At 45.4% G+C, this 21,296-nt stretch overlaps 2 protein-coding genes across 11 annotated transcripts in view; one reads left to right on the forward strand and one right to left on the reverse strand.

Moving 5' to 3' along the window:
- Positions 1 to 971: 971 nt before the first annotated feature.
- LOC126547312 (LYR motif-containing protein 4B-like) lies at positions 972 to 20,970 on the forward strand. Of its 5 annotated transcripts, none has more exons than XR_011894608.1 (5): positions 972 to 1,166; positions 2,022 to 2,142; positions 4,820 to 4,966; positions 5,958 to 6,048; positions 20,305 to 20,970. XR_011894608.1 is itself a non-coding variant. In XM_055062766.1 (3 exons), exons 1-3 carry the CDS (start codon positions 1,084 to 1,086, stop codon positions 4,886 to 4,888), a joined length of 273 nt encoding a protein of 90 aa, XP_054918741.1. In that variant the 5' UTR covers positions 972 to 1,083; the 3' UTR covers positions 4,889 to 5,012. The 5 variants fall into 5 exon arrangements, 1 of the variants encoding a protein (XP_054918741.1); XR_011894611.1 differs by lacking the exon at positions 20,305 to 20,970 and adding an exon at positions 9,758 to 9,880; XR_011894606.1 differs by lacking the exon at positions 20,305 to 20,970 and adding an exon at positions 6,998 to 7,135.
- The window catches only part of LOC126547176 (muscle LIM protein Mlp84B-like), a 61,289-nt gene continuing 46,928 nt past the window's right edge, over positions 6,936 to 21,296 (reverse strand). For 5 of the 6 annotated variants that reach the window (XM_055062762.2, XM_055062761.2, XM_055062764.2 and 2 more), the window contains 2 exons: positions 20,323 to 20,530; positions 6,936 to 7,057 (listed from right to left, as the gene is read on the reverse strand). In XM_055062762.2, coding sequence (XP_054918737.1) covers positions 6,953 to 7,057; positions 20,323 to 20,530 — 313 coding nt within the window. In that variant the 3' untranslated portion in view covers positions 6,936 to 6,952. The remainder of the gene's footprint in view (positions 7,058 to 20,322; positions 20,531 to 21,296) is intronic. The other variant, XM_055062763.2, reaches the window with a different exon arrangement.

Here is a 21,296-nt window from a genome sequence, read left to right on the forward strand (position 1 = left end):
GCATCACCCACTCCAATTCGTTTTCTTTCTTTTTCCAATTGAAGCGTTGGCAAGGTTTGTGCCATGCGCTTCGACCGTGATTTTTCCTTGTTCGCGCACGGCCATGACCATGATACAAAAAAATCGCCCCAGTAACGCAGTGGTCCCTGCCTACTTTTTCATATACTTTACCGCAATACATTACATGTGCTTCACGGCATAACATGACTGTTTTGCGGCAAAGCTGATTTTATGGAACTGACATTATGTAACGGACCTTTTGTCCTTCTGCTGCTCGCATGAGCATAAGCTCGAAAAAACACAAAATAAAGACTTGGCTTGCTGCTGGTTGATTTCTAGCTAACATTTCGAGACGTCCACGTTGTTTACAAAAAAAATCGGTGAAGTTTCTCGCGCTCGACGCGCTTCAAAAGGCAGCGTGACCACCTATAGTTAAGGCAGTCATAAGCGGCAACGAATTCCACACAAGGTACACCAACTTCCACAAAGCTACTGGGCAACGCCATCAATAACTGGCACACGGGCCACCCAGGAGCTGGCAAACGCTGCGATGACATCCACACAAACCACGTCGCTTTCCACAAAGCTATTGGGCAACACGATCAGTCACAGGCACAGGTGAAGTCCGCAAAACACTACATGGGCAGAACTACTACGGCCATACTCAATCACTTCGCCACAAGCTCTCACATTTAACGACATCAAACAGCTACAATCACTTAATTCTCCACAGCCACGGACACAGGCGAAGACCGCACGGACAGAACGGAAGCACCGATTCAGGGCTCGATCGTCGCGTTCATCGCTTTAGCGCCACCTATTTAAAAATAATATACGGAGCCAAGCCAAACCATTATTCAGCGTCTATTTGGGTGAACCTAACGCTTTCGGGCCCTAAGCGTTCGAACGACCAGGGCACTATAACGCTTACCCCCCCTTTCCACTCCTGCGACCGGGTCGCAGGAACGGCGGCCGAAAATATAATTCCTGGAGTTGCCAACAACGCCAAACGGTATTTTCTCTATGGTAGTTTCAACATGTGACATGTGCCCAGCTGCGCAGCCGTGTGCTCTTCACTGAAATATGGCAGCCTCCCGTCGCCAAGTGTTGAGGCTTTACAAGGAGTTGATGCGCGAGTCTGGGCAGTTCAAGAACTACATTTATAGGTAAGAGCTAACTTCATTGAGTAGGTAACGGGTAGCAATGGCAAGCGCACGGTATTGTTTGTCGAATTTGGTGCATAGATGCACGACTCCCTGCGAGACGCAGCGGCGTCCGTAATGTTGTCATATATTGATACTGATATTAGCCTGTTTCTTATGGGAAGTTCGCTGTAAAATTATCTGTAATCATGTTAGTTTTACTTGTAATTTTTGTTAGAATGCTGTTAGTTGAGCGCCGAATGGGCGTGCTTGCGTGCACACCTACTGAACTGTTTGTGTAAAAAGCATACGCAGATACCCGCAGATCTTTCAATACAGCGCGTTTTTTTTTAAATCGGTTTCGTGACACGCGTGGCACATAAGAGCCGTCGCGCTGTTCTTTTTTTTTTTTTTTGTTCTTTCATACCACCTTGCGAGTATCGATCACTTCACTTTAGTGTATTCCATTGTCGCGCACTTGCCTTCGTTTCCTTGATGCCAACATCCATGTCTGTCCAGCACATGACAATGGCGCAGTCTTTTAAAAGACCATGCGCCTATTAAGGTTACAGAAAGAAATGCACGCTTACAAAAAGTTACATGGAAATGTGTTAAACGCGTTTATTCGAAGGATTTGGCTACAGTGATAGATTTCTCGGATGAGCAATGCTGTACGCACGACGTCGTGTGCAGAAGGCTGAAATAGTGGCATAAATTTGCAAGTCAACACAGGCTTCTGTAGCGTTGCAGTTACACGAAATGCGTGCAGCCTCTAAGTAGATGCTTGGGTACCGGTTGGTTACGCTTCGCGCTATTCAGTCGCACGTTCAAGTATGTAATCAGTTAGGCATAATATTTGGCAAAAATTTTGTTTCACAGGTCTTATGCATTGAGACGTGTGAGAGATGCTTTCAAGGAGCATAAAGCTGTTCAGGATATAGATGAAGTCAATGAGCTTCTGGATGATGGACTGAAAAACTTGGAAATCATCAAACGGCAGGTGTGTTTGATTTTCTTACCATTTGCTTTTGTAGAAACCGAATTCTGCACATGTATGCTTTCATTTTAATCTTTAAACGTCCTTCAGTTATCTTACAAAGTGACCTTCATAGTGTGCATCTGCTGTGCAGTGACATATCAGTGCATGACATGGGTTTGCAAATGTTTAATGAATAGTAAGATTTTGCCAAGTAAGTTTGTTTCTAGCTTGTTTCTATTCGTGCTTGTGTGATTCCATTGTTCTGGATGGGGGAGTACCGTGACTGGCACCATAAAAAAAAAATAAAGAGAATTTGTAGTTGTGCTTCACAAATGTTGCTGTGTCGAATCCATTATGCCGTGGTGCTTCTCAGAATGAAGGAATTAATGCAGCATTTATTTGTACAGGGCTGTCTCTGTGTCTTAAATGAGACAAGGATAACTAAGAATAAAAGATAGCATGTTGTGCAAAAATTTAAACGCAACTTTTCTATTCAGGGGTCTTTTATTTATTGGAAAGATTTATCATGGGTGCAGCTTAAGACAGGATGCCTACAACACAGCACCACACTGGATACCACAGGCTGCTAGTCTTTAACCTCTTCAGGTGCCAATTCTGTCCATTGAAAATTATTTCATCACATTTATTGTACCTTCAGAATTGTGAAAACCAGACAGCTGCAGAACAACTTCGGAATTTTCAATTCTTCTGTGAGTTTTGTCATGATTACAGAAATTGGATCCCATTCGAGAATTCTTTTATAGGGGCTATAACACAACTATTTAATGTCTGGCATACATGAATATCTTGGGAAATGTCTACTAAGATTCCTCAGCTATCTTAATTCTCTGCAAGAAAAGTGGAAAATACCTCTCAAGAAAGGGCTCAGGCAAGGAGACAATTTCTCCAATGCTGTTCACTACATGCTTAGAAGAAGTATTCAGGCTATAAACTGGGAAGGCTTAGGAGTGAGAGTCAACAGCAAATATCTCAGCAACCTTCGGTTTGCAGATAACGTTGTCCTATTCAGCAACACTAGGGATGTATTGCAACTAATGATTGAGGACCTTAACTGAGAAAGTGTAAGAGTAGGGTTGAATATTAATATGCAGAAGAAAAAAGTAATGTCCAATAGCCTGGAAAGGAACAAGAATTTGATCGCCAGTCAGCCACTAGAGTCTGTGCAGGAGTACGTTTATCTGGGTCAATTACTCGCAGGGGACCCTGAACGTGAAAAGAAAATTTATAAAAGAATAAAGATAGGATGGAGTGCATACAGAAGTTTTACCAAATCCTGACTGGCAGCTTACCACTGTCGTTGAAAAGAAAAGTCTACAATCATTGCATTCTACTGGTGCCAACACATGGGGCAGAACCTTGGAAGTTAACAAAGAAGCTCGAGAACAAGTTGAGGACTGTGCAAAGAGCAATAGAATGAAAAATGTCACGTGTGACATTAAGAGGCAGGAAGAGAGCGGTGTTGATCAGAGAGCAAACGGCTATAGATGATATTCTAGTTGACATTAAGAGAAAAAAGTGGAGCTGGGCAGGCCATGTAACGCATAGGGCAGCTAACCGGTGGACCATTAGAGCTACAGAATTGGTGCCAAGGGAAGAGAAGCACAGTCGAGGATGGCAAAGAATTAGATGGGGTAATGAAATTAGGAAATGTGCAGGCGCAGCAACGGGGTAATTGGGGATTGCTTGGAGAGGCCTTTGTCCCACATTGGATGTAAAAATAGGCTCATTATAATGGTGATAATGTACTTGGAAAGAAGCTATCCAGGCACTTGAAATATATACCTGATGCAAAATGTTGTGCAAAGAATGAAAGAAGTGAACTCACTACATGAAGACAAACTGACGCTGTGAGGGGAAACATCCAGCCGTCTACCTTCCAACTAATTTTCCTAAAACACTTTATCATTTAAACTTATAAAACAGGTCAAACCAGAAGTGCTTCATGATGTTTGTGACATATTTTAAATATAATTTCAATCAGTGCTTTTGATTTTGATGCACTACCTTTGCATGCATTATTGTGCACATAGTGCTCGAAGGCGTTAACTGCATAAGAAAAATATTAAAATTAATACCTTGCAGGCCCATGAGATTCAAACTCTGGTTTTCTGGACTCAGTAGCTAGCAGCTTCGACTTTTAGGTTACGGCACTGGTAGGTCATAGAAATAAGAAAACAATGCAGCTTTAGGTTCTTAAAGGGACCCTCATTATCCCCCATTGAAACTTTTGGTTATACACTGGAAGTTGATAATGTTTCAAATCAGTTCATTATTTTAAGAGATAAAAGAAATTTAATTGTCCTGTTACCATACCACCAGAGGGCGAGTGCATCTGCCAACATACTCTCCCCTCTTTGCCTCGACTAGAGTCCACAAGTGACTTTCTCCCATACCAAAGCCAAGGGACCGCATCACCAAATTTGTTGCTGTGGTTGTCAAAAAAAAAAAAAGACAATTTCTCCTTCCTCATGTATTTAGATAGGAGGCCCCGAGCTGCAGCTTCCTCTTAATGCCATATTTTGCCTAGTGGTATTAGCTCTAAGAGTGCATGCCATACACGATGCTTGACACTGTTTATTGAATGGGCATTCTTTGGTATGTACGGATATTGCATCTTCTCGAGATATGTGAGGCACTGAATGGTGGGACACTAATTGACTGGCTTGTCTTACTGCAGGTGGTCATTGGCAAGCTCTACAAGGCTTCTGACTTGGTCATTGAAAAGCAGTTCGCACAGCAGCGATGACTCTGTGAAGCCATCCTTTGCTGTAGCTTTCTGTATATTGTGTACTGTTCCTGCATCCTGGTCACAACCCATCCTGGTGTGAGTAGTAGACAAATAAAATTGTGCCATGTTTTTTCACTTATCACTTCACGGGTTATACTCATCCATGGTGTACCACTCATTTTTAGTTGTGTCTAAGCAGTCTATGAAGTAATACCAGCACTGCTGGGCTTTGTGGAAAGTGGAGACATTTTATTATAAATCTGAATAAATTTTACAAGTACAAAACTGCTAATGCACCAGACGTGTTGTCTGTTCATTGTTTTTTTTTGCATGATATAGTATTTACTGCAGTGACTTGAGAAGGTCTCAAGCTAGGTGGTCTTGCAGCTTGTGGAACAGGAGAGGCATTTATTGTTTAAGCACTCTCGCATGCGTTTCTTCACGGAAGGGCATCTTGGAATTTACGGGGGGCGGGGGGGGGGATTTTATGCTAGAATCATTTTGCCAAGAGTTCAGCCCTCATTTATCTACTGCAGGTGGGTCATGCAAGGCTGTTTTCCCACCTTTATTTTTGTGATATGGCCATTTAATAAAATACATCCTCATGTAGGCCAGTTCCAACTTTGCAACAAGGCGTCATGGATTCATTACTGAAATAATTCACATTTACAATTTCGGGCATATGTTTGCATTGCAGGAGATAACCTACCAGTGGAAACCTATGATCGTCATCTGTATCGGCTTGCTTTTTTGCAGAGTTTATTTTTAGGTTGCCCACTCCTTTTGCAGTTGTTGGTATTGTCTTGCTCAATATTGCCAGTTCTTGCTGTTACCCGATTGCCAATGCAGTCATCTGTTCTCATCACTTGGCCAAAACATTTGTCTTTTTTGAACTTTGGCTGCTATGTTTGTGACCTTGACCTCTTCTTTGATGTAGTCATTCCAAGCTTGTTTCAGCATCCCCACTGCAGCAACATTTTGGGTCTTTCGAATGTTAGGTATCATTGCATTGCTTCAATTCCATACACACTAGCCACACCACTGCTTTGTGAAATTGTTTTAACTTGCTGGTATCTTTTTATCGCAGAGGAATCCATAATATCCTTGCTATTCTTCCATCCTGCCTGGATTCTCCTGGTCACTTCTCATCCCACACCAACTAGCACTGTTAAAGCAAGGTACATTGTCTCAGTTGTTCTCTTGTCATTTCAAGATTAGCTCAATATCTAAACTTCTGGCAATGGGCTTGTAGTTCAAGACATCAACCTTCAATTGTGTGGTTCCGTCTGATATTTGTCCATTCAAAAGTATGAGGCTTCAATTTAGTTGATTGTAAATGCCAGCCAGCTCATTTGTGTTTTCCTTTAGCTAGCCTACTGATAAGCTGGTAACAGCTCTGGCACATCAGGATGCAACACCACATTCCACCATTGCCTTGTCATCCACTTAACACCTTACCTCTGTCTGGGCACCTCTTTATGAGAAATGAAGTAGCGGAAAAGCTAGCAGCCTTTTTTAATGCATGTTTTGAGGCTCATAAAGCATTACAATAATTTTACAAAATTTAATAGCTTCGGCAAATTATGTGCAAATAGCAGCACAAATGCAAAAGACAAAGTGCTGACTTAAAATCAGGGCGTGTGTTCACAAGACTTCTCTTGTGTAAGTGCAGTCCACAACTCGGGACCACTGCCACATTGATAGTCTGATTATTATTGTTGTTAGGAGTGGTGGACACCCGGGTAACTGCCAGCATCAACCAATAAGGAAGTGCACTGACGCAGTAGAAGTTTGTAAATCTGCCCATATGTCAGCTCTGTGGCATGGGCTGCATTTCCAGGCACTGAGCACAAGCAGCCTACAGGTGTTGTTGCCAGTGTTGAGTTAACATGCTGTATGTATTCCAGCACGTTAACATTGAATTGGACCATGCGGGGCACTGCAGGTAGATATAATATTAAACTGTGTGGCTAAAGGATGTAGCTGCTAAAAATCAAATGCCCTTGGGGTCTCTAAAACAGCACACAAATTTACACACACTACACATTCTTAGGGGAGCAAAAAAAAAATTTTGTGTACCATTTATGTAACCTCACACAAACCCCGCCTTTCTTTTTGTTGTTTCAGTTTTTCAAGCTCTGGGTGTCGGTGTGATCTGGACGACAGGGCCTTGAGGTTGCTGCTTCCCTGCATAAAAAATAATTGGGCAGTCTTTAGAGATAGCATGTCTGTAGACGGAATAAAATATGTTAGTGGTTAGCAGGCCTTTGGACTAGCTTGTTTCACTTTACAAATATCTGCAGTAGCTGTATGGTGTGCTGAATGAGTGATGCAATAAGGGGGAGATATTACTGGTTCTAAGTGCTTTGTGCATAGACTGTACACACTACAAGTTCTGCAGACTCTTTATCAAATGAAAAAAAAAGTCCTTATACCTAGAATATACATTCGCTAGCAATACACAGTTTGTTCCGTTCATGTAGAGCCTTCTATTACATCTTAAACTGCACTAGTATGCCATTGGAACAATCTGTACCTGTACTAAACATAGGCTTCTGATCGCATTTCGGTGGGGGCGAAATGTGAAAACACCCGTGTACTTAGATTTAGGTGCACGTTAAAGAACCCCAGGTGGTCAAAATTTCCAGAGTCCCCCACTACGGCGTGCCTCATAATCAGAAAGTGGTTTTGGCACGTAAAACCCCATAATTAAATTTTTTTAGGCTTCTGATTTTGCAGTGTTTATTTTTAGAAAGCGTTAACAGAGTTTCACCTTCATTTATTTATTTCCTGGAAAGCAGTCTATTGCAGTGCATAATATGTAAAAAGGTGATTAGTATCGGCATATCTGCAAACCTGTGAACATTAGAATTCGTAAAATCCTGCAGACACTATACTTAAGAAGAAGGGATGGGATAGCATGTATATTTGTAAAATGTTCCTTGAGCAAACACTTTCTCAGCTATACATACACCCTTTATTGATGATTTACCTTTGCATCCAGCACACAAGCATCAACAAACATGAACTTGGCACAGCACGTACTGAATAGCAATGCATTGTTTCTAGACCACAGTGACTTCCTCAGTGGCATTGTTGTTGCCACTTTACCCTGCTTCAGGAACTTGTCTGTATGAACTTCCTCGAAGCAAGTGCCCCTCTTTTCAACATCAGAATGCTGCTAAAAGATTAGAAGACTAACGAGTGAACTTTTTTGTGAACAGATTTTATTTTTTGTAAAGCTTGATGGAGCATTAATAAAATAGCAAAACATGCCCATATTGGTAAACTTATGGCAAATTCTAGAGAGCTGGCAGATGTGGTATTAGCGGTGACTAAAAGAAACATGTTAATGAAAGTTGAACATGGTATTGTCAGCCTGTACACTTTTTCACTAGTACAGAAGCATAAATAGAAAGAATTCCAGTTATCATGAAAATGGGATGGCAAGGCAAAAGCTCTAGTGCATGACAAAATGAGAAGACACTATTCCCTTCAAATGTTCTCCAAGGTGCATATTTAAAGGTGTACTGACACAAGATTTTCGACTTATAATGTTTGCATTAAATGAAGGTGCTGGACCTTGCAACTTCAGAAAAAATGCTGGAAATGCTTAGTGTCCTAAATAATTTACTATAGTAGCTTTTATGCAAACCAGTTTCCGTTAGGTTTCCTAGGAGGTGTGTGTGTCATGATGCAGAAGGTGGTCACATAGCAGAACTTCGTGACATTTTGACACTTTCTCCTTTCTCCGACTTACTCGATCATCCGCCATGCTGCCTGATGTAGCAACATAGCAGATGACCAAGCTAGCCAGAGCAAGTGGCAAAATTCGCAAAGTTCTGCTAAGTGACCACCTTCTGCGTCACGGCAGGTACACCTCCTGGAAAACGAAGCGGAAAGTAGTTTGCATAAAAGCTATTATAGTAAATTATTTGGGGCAATCTCAGACTTTCCAGCACTCTTTGTAAGGTTGCAATGTCTTGGACCTTCATTTCCCCCAAAAAATAAAAAGTAAGAAATTGCATGTCATATAAATACTCGCACATATTGTCGAAGTTGTAGAAACTCTACCACATGTTTCTTACACCTAAAGGGATGACACTTCGTAAGTATGAAGGTTAGGAAACAGTTATCAGAGATGATTCAATTTGTTATTAAAGTTGGTCTCAAAGTGGCAGACTTGGCATCAACGACAATGTGACACAGCAACATTTGCCAATGTCATGTAGTGATAAGGCAGGGTATTTATTTATTTATTTATTTATTTATTTATTTAAAAATGTCCTTACAGGCCTCGTATGAGGCATCGGGTAAGGGGGGTGTTACAGTAGGATGAAAAGAGTATATAGAGCGTAATGTACATACAGAAAAAGACAACGATACAGTTCCTTCAATAAAAAAAATGTAGCCACTCCAGTACAAATACTAAACAATACTAAAAAAGATGCAACAATAATAAGCGAAATGATGAGCTCATAAACAAAAGAGCACATAACTGGAAAAAGAAGCAAAAGCATCATGCACTTTATTGAAGTTGGGCGGTGGAATATGAACTGATGAGCTGGCGGAATTTATCGGGATTAGGCTCGGAGACGAAATCGGGAAGTGCGTTCCAAAATCGAATGGCACGAAGAAGCGCCGACCAGTTGAATGCATGTGTGTTCCCGTAGATGCGTGTGAAGCTGAGGTGATTGTATAATCTGCGAGATGTGAAAGGTGCGACTTCTAGCCGTAAAGAAGATTTCCTATTCGCATGAACGTACTTGTGAAATAATGATATGAGCGCAAAATCACATGATGAGCGCAAAATTGTATGATGATGTAGAAGGAAAAAAACAAATGAGTATTGTGTATGTTTTTTCTGACTGCGCTTGTATATTGCAGCCACAGCAGTCTTGCGAATGAAGAGCAAGTGTTTCATAACGTCGTGATGTATCGACCTCCTGAGTACCGAATCCAAACATCATTTGTAGAAACAGCTGTAGTAAATTATTTAGGCCACTCTGACTTTTCTCCACATATTTTCTAGGGTTTGGACCTTCATTTAAGAGAGCTCTGAATGACCCCTCGGGCTAGGTGAAAAAAAAAAAGTCTGCAGATGGCATACACTGCTGTGAACATCTCAGTCAAATTTTGCAATCGTGTGTGGCACACAGAGCTCTCAAAAAGAGCGCAAGGTCACTTTTTTCTCAAACACTCTTCAAACGAGGCCTTGTCCTCGCCTGTTTCGAAGCTACCAGTGGCTTGCACACGCCGTCATATGCAAGATTCCCATAGACGGCTGCTATTGGCTGATAGCTGACATCAATCAAGAAGGGTGTTTGGATCAGTGCTTTATTCATGCTTATTGATGTAGTTAAGTAAACAGGCTAAAGTAAGCGAAAACCTGCATTTCAAATGTTGATAATAATCGCATACTTCCAGACAAGGGTGACTATCATCTGCTCATGCTCGGCTGCCTGCATAGAACTAAACTATAGCCACACTGCTAATCGGTGTCTGCCATCGGGTCTTCAATTTCAATTTTGAACGCTCAGCTAGCCTTGAACCACATGAAACTTAAGGGTCGGACCTCACTTAAGCTTGCCAGCATGCACTCACTCCTGGCGAGACATCTTGGCAGACATCGCTTCGTATTGAGCGATTGACAGCGCTTCAAAATGCACAATTTGGATGTGGCCAGTGGCGTAGTTAGGTCGTCTGGCACCCGGGGCCCATAGGTCTTCTGTCACCCCCCCCCCCCCCCCGGAGTAGTCGAGAAAGGCGAGGATATTAACAATTTCCGTGTGTCTTCAGACACACAGACACACGTCTTCAGACGTCTTCAGACGAGGGAGCGCGGCAGCAGCAGCAAACGAAGTGACCTTTGTGCTACCTTTCGCTTCAACGCGAACTAAGCGACTAGAACACAGCGCACACGAAGCTATCAGCACTTGGCGCACTATGCCCCTATCGCAGATCGCTTTCAAGATAGGGCCCGCGCGGCCGCGCCATACGCAGCCGCCGCTTTAGTAAAGCGCGATATAGCACATGGCGCGCGGCCACGATGTTATCGCACTTGTTCGACAAAGCGCTGTAACACATTGCAAAACAATATCTGGAGCCAGCGGCCACAGAGACAGTCCGATAAGCGCAGGATCACGATGTGGCCATCCCGATGAATGGAGCGCGCACGGTCGATCCCCCGCGCTGGCTCGGCATCAGCAGCGTTGAAACGCCGGAGGCCGCACGGTAGCGCTTCTAGTGCTTCCCGAAAACGAAACTAAGACACTGATAACCGGCAATCATCGCTTCTTATTTATAGGGCATGGCGTGTTTGTTGGTTCGTTCGCACCAAAGCACAGAGGCGCACAAACATCTAACATCGGCGGTACAAGCGCCCTCTCTATCTCCCGCCGGGGTGCGCATCCCCATTGCTCGGGAGGCAGATAAACCTCCAGAAAACACGAAGAGCTTCTTTGTTGTGCAGACGGCGGCGCATGCGATTGATGAGGAGAAGGAGAAACCGGCACGAAGCTACGCTCTCTCGGGCTGTTATCGGTGGATTTTTCTCGGATGTTCTTGTACATTCTATGGCGTGAGCGGGTCAGTATTCGTTCGCGTGGCTCTAGCTTCCTATATATGCGCCGATTTCTTTGACACTGTAGAAAAATGCTTATTTCACATGAAATCAAAAACGGTAGCAACATCAACAAAGGACAGTGCACCGGAGAAGGAATAAATAAGCTCTATTAAGACGAGTAAATGCAAAATGCCCAACCTACCCCCGGTTTCTGTTTGGACTTTATACAGAACATCACGCCGGCGGCGACGGCGGAAATGCGCCTGAAGTGCCCATATAATTGTTATCACAATAAAGTTGCACTTGATATTAGTCGAACACAATTATCACAATAGCACGCGCTCATAAGCACCTACCGTTTTTTTGGAGACATCGTTTAAGGGTCACTGAACAGAGCTTTAGTAATCGAGAAATCGAGGTAAATGTAAAACACGATTAGAGGATACTAGCCCGATGGCGAAGGCACTCCTCATTTTAATTCTGTCACGAGTACGCAACCATTCGTAATAAGAAGATCACTGTATTGCATTATAAGACGAAAGAAAATGCAACTTACCAAGCTCTATTAGACTTTGAGAAAAAGAATTCATTGGCTTGGCGTTACCCTTGACAACGACGCGGGCGGTCGAAAAGTTTCGTTTTCTCCACTCTGCGCGCCACCTGCGCTTTAGCGTTTCAATAGTTTCGTTATCGCTTAGTGCTGTGCTGGTTTTGTGGCTCGCAGAACTCACACAAACTGTTAAGTAGTGGATAATGCCACGTCCATGCGATGTCGCGGGATTCCCTAACTGTCCACGCCACTTGACCAAGAACAACTGCTGCGGCAAATCCAATGCTCCGTCTCGGCTCGGTTTCTACAGGGCGCGAGTTTTCGTTTTGCGCAGAAAACCATAGCGCCGTTTATCCTGCGCCGTTTTACTCATCCATGGCAGTAAAGGGAAAGGGCGGTGATGTATGTATGCAACGTCACCACTGCCCGCTCGGGGGCGGGCGATTTATTGAATTGCGCTAAAGGTGTGCGGACCCTTAAGACGCAATTATCTCGTATAAGTATTTCTTGGCACGAAACAGGCGCTGTGAGGTTTCTGGGGTGGTATTTTAACAGTCCATGTCGACTTAAGATTTGCCTTTAGTATCCCTTTAAAGCAGCCCAGACGTCGGATCAGGAAATTGACAGCCCGAGAGAAGCTTCTGTGTTTTCACTGCTGCTGTCGTTTAAAAAATTAGGGAACTCTGGCGCTAGTGTCTACGGGAGCTGCAATCGGGGCGGTTGAGCCAGCATGGGAATTATTGGAAGTACATGGATTTGCCTAAACTTCGTCCTTCTGGCTTCAAACGGCTCCGCGACCTTGTAAGTTCGTCATTTTCAACAAAGTACCTCATGGTGAAAGAAGAAATAAAATAGATTTCTTACATTCTGCCTATCCCAGCATAGCGTAGGATGTAGAAGTGTCAGGCAAGGTAAAATGCAGTGATCATAGGCTAGTGAGGTCTAGGATTCACCTCAATATGAAGAGAGAGGGTCCAATTGGTCAAGAAGAAACAGGCCAACCTAGACGCAGTAAGGATAAAAGCAGACTAAGATGGTGCTTGCAAACAAATATTCAGCCTTATAACAGAGGGATGAAGATGACATACAGGTAGTGAACGAAACTAACTAGATTGGCTTCAGAAGCAGCAGTTGAAGTAGGGGGTAAGGCACCAAGGCAACCAGTAGGTAAGCTCTCCCAAGTAACGAAATACCTCATAAAGAAACGTCAAAGTTTGAAAGTGTCTAACTCAAGAGATCAGATAGAATTCGCGCAACTGTCAAAACTTAACAAGCAGAAAGTAAGAGATATTCGAAATTATAACGTAAGAAAGACTGAGGAAGCAGTCAAAAGTGGACGCAGCATGAAAAACTGAGAAGAAAACTTGGCATAGGACAAACCAAGATGTATGCACTGAAAGATAAGCAGGGTAATATCATCAGCAAGTCCGAAGATATAGTAAAAGCAGCGGAAGAATTCCATACTGACCTGTTCAGTACCCAGAGCAGCCACGATACCTCCATTCGAAGTAGTAATGAACAAGTCACAGAGGCTCCTTCTATAACTAGGGATGAAGTTAGAAGAGCCTTGCAAGACTTGAAACGGGGAAGGCGGCAGGAGAAGACGGAATAACAGTCGATTTAATTAAAGATGGATGAGACATCATGCTTGAAAAGCTTCCGGCCCTTTATACGAAATGTCTCACGACTTCAAGGGTCCCATAGAACTGAAAGAATGCCAACATTGTACTAATGCACAAAAAAGGGATACGTTAAAGAATTGAAAATTATAGACCCATTAGGCCTACTTCCAGTATTGTATAAAATATTCACGAAGGTAATTTCCAACAGAATAAGGACAACACTAGACTTCACTCAACCAAGAGAACAGGCTGGCTTCAGGAAGGGATACTCTACAATGGATTACATCCATGTCATCAATCAGGTAATCGAGAAATCTGCAGAGTACAATCAGCCTCTCTATATGGCCTTCATAGGTTACGAAAAGGCATTTGATTCAGTAGAGATACCAGCAGTCATAGAGGCACTACATAATCAAGGAGTACAGGAGGCTTAGGTAAATCTCTTGGACATAGATTCCACAGCTACCTTGATTCTCCACAAGTAGGAAGATACATATAAAGAAAGGGGTCAGGCAAGGAGACACAAACTCTCCAATGGTATTCACAGCATGCTTGGAAGAAGTATTCAAGCTATTGAACTGGGAATGCTTAGGAGTGAGGATCAACAGCGAATATCTCGGCAACCTTCGGTTTGCAGATGACATTGTCCTGTTCAGCAACACTAGGGACGAGTTACAAATGATTGAGGACCTTTACAGAGAGAGTAACAGTAGGGTTGAAGATTAATATGCAGAAGACAAAGATAATGATCAATAGCCTGACAAGGGTACAAGAGTTCAAGATCGCCAGTCAGCCTCTAGAGTCCGTGAAGGAGTACGTTTACTCAGGTTAATTACTCAAAGGGGACGCTGATCATAAGAAGGAAACTTACAGAAGGATAAATATGCGCTGGAGTGCATACGGCAGTAATTGTCAGATCCTGACTGGAAGCTTACCACTATCATTGAAAAGAAAGGTGCACTATCAATGCATTCTACCGGTGCTAATATATGGGGCAGAAACTTGGAGATTGACAAGGAAGCTCGAGAACAAGTTAAGGACCGTGGAAAGAGCGATGGAACGAAGAATGATAGGCGTAACGATAAGAGACGGGAACAGAACGGTGTGGATCAGAGAGCAAACGGGGATAGCCGATATTCTAAGTGACATTAACAGAAAAAAAATGTAGCTGGGCAGGCCGTGTAATGCCTATAAAAATAGGTTAGATAACCGGTGGACCATTAGGGTTACAGAATGGGTGCCAAGGGAAGCGCAGTCGAGGACGACAGAAGACTAGGTGGAATGATGAAATTAGGAAATTCACAGGTGCAAGTTGGAATCCGTTAACGCAGGAGAGTGGTAATTGGAGATCGCAGGGAGAGGCTTTCGTCCTGCAGTGGACATAAAACAGGCTGCTGGTGATGATGATGACTGTGTAATAAGCAATTACATAAGCATTAGGGCTATTTTTTTTACCTACACTGGCTACACGAGTGTAGCTAGGGTAGGAAGTCGCCATATTTTTTACTTGGTGTAGAAAAGTGCAGCTCCGCCAACCTACACGAAGCCATTTTTTATAGATGTAGTGTAGCATGAAAACTATACACTTTCTGCACTGTTGTTTCGATGAGTGTAGGCAGCAGACGATAAACAAGCAGGCTGGTGTTGCAAAAGCGTGGCGCCATTTTGTCTGTGACTGTCGGCGCTGATATACCGACGATAGTGAATATTCGCAGCAAAGACGGTAGCGAAGGGCTGGCGTGACCATGTGTCACAGAGGAAAGTGCGCTAATCTTCGAAGAAGATAAAATTATCTTGCTCACCGATTGTGCGGGCTGTTTCAGACTCCGCGCTGTATTATACGCGTTGAGAAGTTGTCTTTGTGCACTGCGCATTCGCGACGTATTTCGCTGCAGTTTATCTATATTTGTTGATGAAAGGTAACTCGTACATTGGCGTTTAGTTTCAGGCAAGGGCATATATACAGCCAGTAAGTGTGAAGTCTGGCGCTTTTCGTCTGCTGATGCAGAAGACGACGCGCTGTCTGCTCTGATTGGCTACAGCCCAGCGAGAGAAGTGCAGCACACGACGTCATAGCCTCTGCCTGGTACTACACTCGGCTACACGAGCCTGCACGAAGTGTAGGTTAAAAAAAAAACTGCCCTATCATTAAAATTGTCCGAGTGAAGGATTCGAACACAGGACTAATAGTACAGAGGCCCGATATCGAAATCATTACCTCCCCCCCTCCCCCCCCCCCCCCAAAAAAAAATGACGCCACGAACGCATGCGTCGACAAGCGCCCTTATGAATTTCGTGCGGGCAAGCCAGCGTGTTCAGAAGCTTGGCGCGTTTCAATTTGGCCATCTCGCCAGGTTGAGCCGCTGCACTTAGTAGCGATTGCGCGTCTTCGCAGAGTATTCTGCACTTAGAAAAGTATAGATCGCTTTGTAATTTAGGACCATGGAGCAAGGAAAAAGTTAGGAGGAGCATACCGCAACGCTATATTGAAGCCAACCTGGTGGCCCAACACGTGATTGCACGTCAAAGTGCGTGGTTGGTTTTTTTCGCTCTGCAGGCACAGCCACGCAGGGCAGCCGAACAAACACGTACCGAATAAAAACTACTGGCATAGCTACAGGGAACCGAACGTCTCAGCAAATCTCGATTCTTGCTCCGCGATCTCGACGCAAGAGGTGACGTGTTGGGCCACCACTGTGGCTTCACGGAGCGTTCGCTTGCCAAGGGTGGCTGCGTGGCGTAATGCTCCCTCCTATATTTTTCCTTCCTCCATGTTTAGGACAGTGAACACAGATAAAACGTAATAAATAAAGCCACAAGAGCGTCTGAATCAACAAGTGCGAATATCAGACAAATCCATGTACTTCCCATCATTCCCACGGTGGCTAAACGATCGCAGCGCCTGAGTTCTCTCTAGTAATTATTGTATGAAACTCTATGATCTGAATAAATTCCCGCTGGCATTTTGAATGGACAGTACCGGTTCCGCCGGATCTGGAACAACGTTTTAAGACAACTTCGCCGCAAAGCGAATTTGTGTTACTGCTTTGATCCACCGTGACAGCTCTTACAGCGAGGCTGCTACTGCGACTAGTTTTTGTGGAAGGCGTCCGCGCAATGTCCTTCCGGTTCAGGAACTGGTTAAACGAGACTGTCCTCTCAGAATATCGACGGGCACTTGTTGTACCATGAGAGCCGGAAATAGGAATCCGGAACTCGAAGCGCAGCACCCGGAAAGACATCTTTGGCGGGAAAACGTTCCGAGACGGCTTAACCGAGCAAAGTTGTCATGGGCGGTATCATGGTGGGTATTGTCATTGGAATACAATGTCGCACAAGTCTGCCTTAGTTTTTGTCACATTTTTGGTCGATTTCGGGAAGTGCGCTTATTACGAACGGCTCGGGTGCAACGAAAGAATTCCGAATGACGGCAATGTTTAGAAATCAGCATCATGGCTGCCTCGTGTGCGGAAGTAGTGGTTTGAATCCTAATTCTGCCAGAAACATATCCGCTCTTCTAACAGCATGTCTCCTGGCAGTTATCAGCTGTCTCTAGGACAGAGCTTGTCGGTTGTAATCATGTCCTGTCCTGCTTTCGTGCTGTAACCCCTGTACCATAACCCCATCTTCTTCTTTTTCAAGGTTGTTTGTGTACACATGATGGCCTCGGTGGAAATTCGAATGCAAGCGTCTGCAAACACTAGAATTACCGCCTGGTAATCTATGGCAACTGGCTTTCAACCTGTTGGGAGCTCGGTTTAGCGGAGGCAAGGAATACGCGTCTTGACAGGTCGAGAACGGAGAGTCGACCAGCTTTATTCAAAAGTAACATCAGGTTTGCCGAGTGGTAGTGGTGGCGCCCCAGTCGGTCAGCCACCTCGGTTCCTAGACAGAGCAGGGGGCAATGACCCCCACGGCGAATCAAGGTGAGGTAAGCTGGATTTCCGGAGCCAGGGGCAATGAACACCACGGTGAGGCAAGGCGAAGTGACGGACGGTGTTACGATTGGCGTGTAACAGCCGCCCATCCCCGACCAGACTCAGTGCATGTCACCTGACGTTGACGGGAGCAAGATTCCGCCTGCGATTTTAGCGGGCCTATTGAAGCGGCCCCGCAATGTAGTATTCATTCATTCTCTTCTATATCCTTCACCAACCATTGAATAAACAGTGCAAGTTTCGCACTAGAAATCGTCTCGTCCCTGCCTGGTCGCCATGGTCTACCGGACGCCTGCAGCCTGCCGACAACGCCACGCTACCCAATAGTAAAGCCGGTCGAGGTTCGAGAAACAGGCGTCGCAACAACGGTCGCTACAAACCCATGGGATCCCACAGCCCACGTAGGCCCCCAACCACGAGGGCACGGTTAAACGTTAGTACCGACTCTGCTTGTCGCACCGTTTTATTCATGAGGGACTGAAAACCAAAATTTGTGCTTGCGTAAGTGATGACTCGTGATATTACCGGAAGGAGTGGGTTTTGTGGCGCCGGTTCTAAGTACACTCTAGTTCTAAGCCAGTAACGCACCGGGCGCAGTCGCGTCCAAGCTCTGACGCAGTGAGGATCTGAAGTGGTGAAAAAGCTGTTTTCGAGTTTTTTTTTTTCACGGCAGAAAACGTCAAAAGTGGAGCGTTCGCTGGAGCAGCGGTACGGAAATAAATTTGCTTTCACCTAGGCAAAACCGCTACCGAGACGCTTGCCTTGGCTAAGGAGGCTTACAAAGACAACGCCCTGTCAAGGGCCCAGGTTTTCCCTTAGTTCAGTGAGTTCAACATCGGAAGTGAGATCGGAGCCATCTGGACGCCCTTCAACGAGTGGTTTGAACAAAAATGTGGCCGAAGTGGGCTCCGACCTTCGTTTGAGTATCAGATTAATCGTTGAAGACCTCAACATGTGCAAAACAACGGTTCACAAAATTATTTCGGATAATTTGAACATCCGGAACGTTTGTTCGAAATTGGTGCCGAAAGTGTTCAATGATGAACAAAAACAACGACGAGTTGACGTTTCCCGTGAGATGTTTGTGCAGTTAGAAAGTGAACGGGACTATTTAGACGGCGTAATAACATGCGAAGAATCATGGGTGTTCCAGTACGACCTCGAACCAAAGCGCCAAAGTTCGGAGTGGCACACCGTTAACTCACCGCGCCCCAAGAAAACGAGCATGTCGAAGCCCAAGGTCAAGAAAAATATTGTCTTTTTTGACAAGCGTGAGGTGGTCCACAAAGAATTTGTGCCTCCGGGACGAACCGTCAAGGCCGTGTCCTACAAAGAAGTTCTCCAGTGCCTTCAGTGAGCCGCCAAACGGAAACAACCGGAGATTGCCGATCACTGGAAGCTCCACCACGATAACGCTCCAGACCACACCGCCTTCGTTGTGACCACCAACCTGGCCCGGATAGGGGTTGCAAACTTGCCGCAGCCACCGCGTACAGCCCCGATAGGAGCCCGGTATACTTTTCAAGCGAAGCTTGTATTGGCTCAAAAGTTTCGGTGGCGTTGTCGTGGTCACAAAAAAACCCGTTGCTCCCAGAGCAGAACAGCGGCGCCGGAGCGTGAGTCATTAGCAAGGATTCCAGCTGCATATGCGCGCGCTCACGCCACGCGCGCCACCAATCAGAACCGTTTCGCTTCTGCCGGGCAGGGAAAGGGTTTAGCGTGCGCTGCGCTGGCTTCGTTTCCGTTCAGTTCAGTCTCGGAAAACGGATGGGACGGCCACGTGTTGTGCGTTTCCCCGAGGAACAGGCAGCCTTCGACGAGCGGTGGCGAGAACTCGCCCGTGAAAGGGCTCGCCGTCGGCGCGCTGATCCAGCCGTTGGAGCCATTTCGCGCGCGCTGCGCCGGCTTCGTTTCCGTTCAGTTCAGTCTCGAAAAACGGATTGGTCGTCCACGCGTTGTGCGTTCCCCCGAGGAACAGGCAGCCTTGGACGAGCGGCGGCGAGAACTCGCCCGTGAAAGAGCCGCCGGAGCCCAGGCAATCCGACAGCAACGAGATGATCCCCAGCTGAGGGAGCGGGAGGCCGAAGCAATCCGGCAACGTTACCTGTGGGTTTCATAACCGTGACGAAGGTCAGGTGCACGCAGGACAAGCTTCGCTTATCCCCATTTTCCGGTAGGGGAAGGGTTGCTCATTTTTCATTTTCCCAAAGCTCAAGAGAAGCCTGAAAGGTCACCATTTAGACGATATTCCCGCCATCCAACGGGGTGTCACAGAATCTTTGAATGAGGTTACGGCATCTGACTCTCGGGGAGCCTTTGCAGCGTGGCAATCGCGTTGGCAGCGGTGTATCGATGCCCAAGGAGACTATTTTGAAGGATTTTAGTAATATGTACCGATCGGATCAATAAGTTTTTACCATAACCAGTCTCGTAAGTTTACTGACAAACCCTGTATGCGACCCCATCTTTCGAGAGGATAATTTAAGTATGTTTGTCGGCATAGCTCTCCGCTTCAATGAACATAAGCGCGCGCTATGCGGCACATGTTCCGTACATCGGTGCACGGGAGAAAACAGAGTCCAGAATGAACACAGTTACGCAGTACATATCGCCAGTGCCATGATGCACGAGCCGGCATACACAAAATACACCGATATCTCTCGCCGAAAGGGCCAAAAGCTTCACATATCGATTGAGTCGCTTGCCTCGACCGCCATTTCATCTTTGCTACTGCTTCCAAGGACTGCATCTCTATGCAGGATGTACACGAGGCCCACCTTCACGGCGTCTTCAGAGGCGTCCCGGAAAGCATCGCAGCGCTGAGCCGAGCCCGTAGCCGTAGCCCCTGGGTCCCAGGTGCCGTCGGTGGCAGGGCTCGCAGTAGAGCTCTCCGCCATCCGATCGGTAGGAGCCCGAGGCCAGCCGCTGCTCGCACGCACGGCATCGGAAGCAGCGCACGTGGTACACGCGCCCGGCGGTGCCGACCTGCACGCGTTCCCGAGGCGGGGAACGTCATGGCGCGGTAGGAGGCAGTGGGTTCCCTCAATTCCCCCAATTAAATTCCCTCAATTTAAATAAATGTACCAGTCGCCAATGTCAGTGCTAAGACTAGCAATAGAAGCGCACAAATCTTTCTCTTCGTGTGTCAGAGCCCCACGCGCTGACGAAGCCGGAGAAAAATGAGCGATGTTGGCTTATGCTGCCATGCTTTCCGAAACTCACCCAGCCGTGTCATCACATCATCACAGTTTGGCTGTGTTTCTATAGGTACAGATACTCTCCTGACTTCTGCCCATATTATTCGACGTGCAGGAAACTTTGGTCTCTGCATGTTTGCTGCAAAATGGAATATGTTGAAGTGTACAGCGAATAAATTTGTGAATAAACATGAATGGACAGTGAATAAATTAAAGTTGTATGTTTTATTTCGTGTGGATCCTTTCTTGAAACTTTTGGGAAGAGTGTATAGTTAACTCTGACCGAGAAGTAACGCGCTTGCGGATGTGGAGTGTTCAGCGTTGAGCAGGTGATCAATGTCCTGAATTTCTATTGGCGTCAGACTGAGCACAACGGGACATTTGTTGCTACGTGGCGAGGGAACGATGACTTAGCTGAACAATTTGCTAACCGTTATTCATTTGTAGCAGGCTTTAGGGCTCTCTGTCGGCTGGCGACGTAAGTATAATTACAATTAACAGAGCTGATAATAAAAGGAACGACAGCGGCGCTTACGTATAGCCTGCACTTTGCT

This window comes from Dermacentor andersoni, chromosome 1 (genome assembly GCF_023375885.2).
Source record: "Dermacentor andersoni chromosome 1, qqDerAnde1_hic_scaffold, whole genome shotgun sequence".
In the NCBI taxonomy this organism is placed as follows: domain Eukaryota; kingdom Metazoa; phylum Arthropoda; class Arachnida; order Ixodida; family Ixodidae; genus Dermacentor; species Dermacentor andersoni.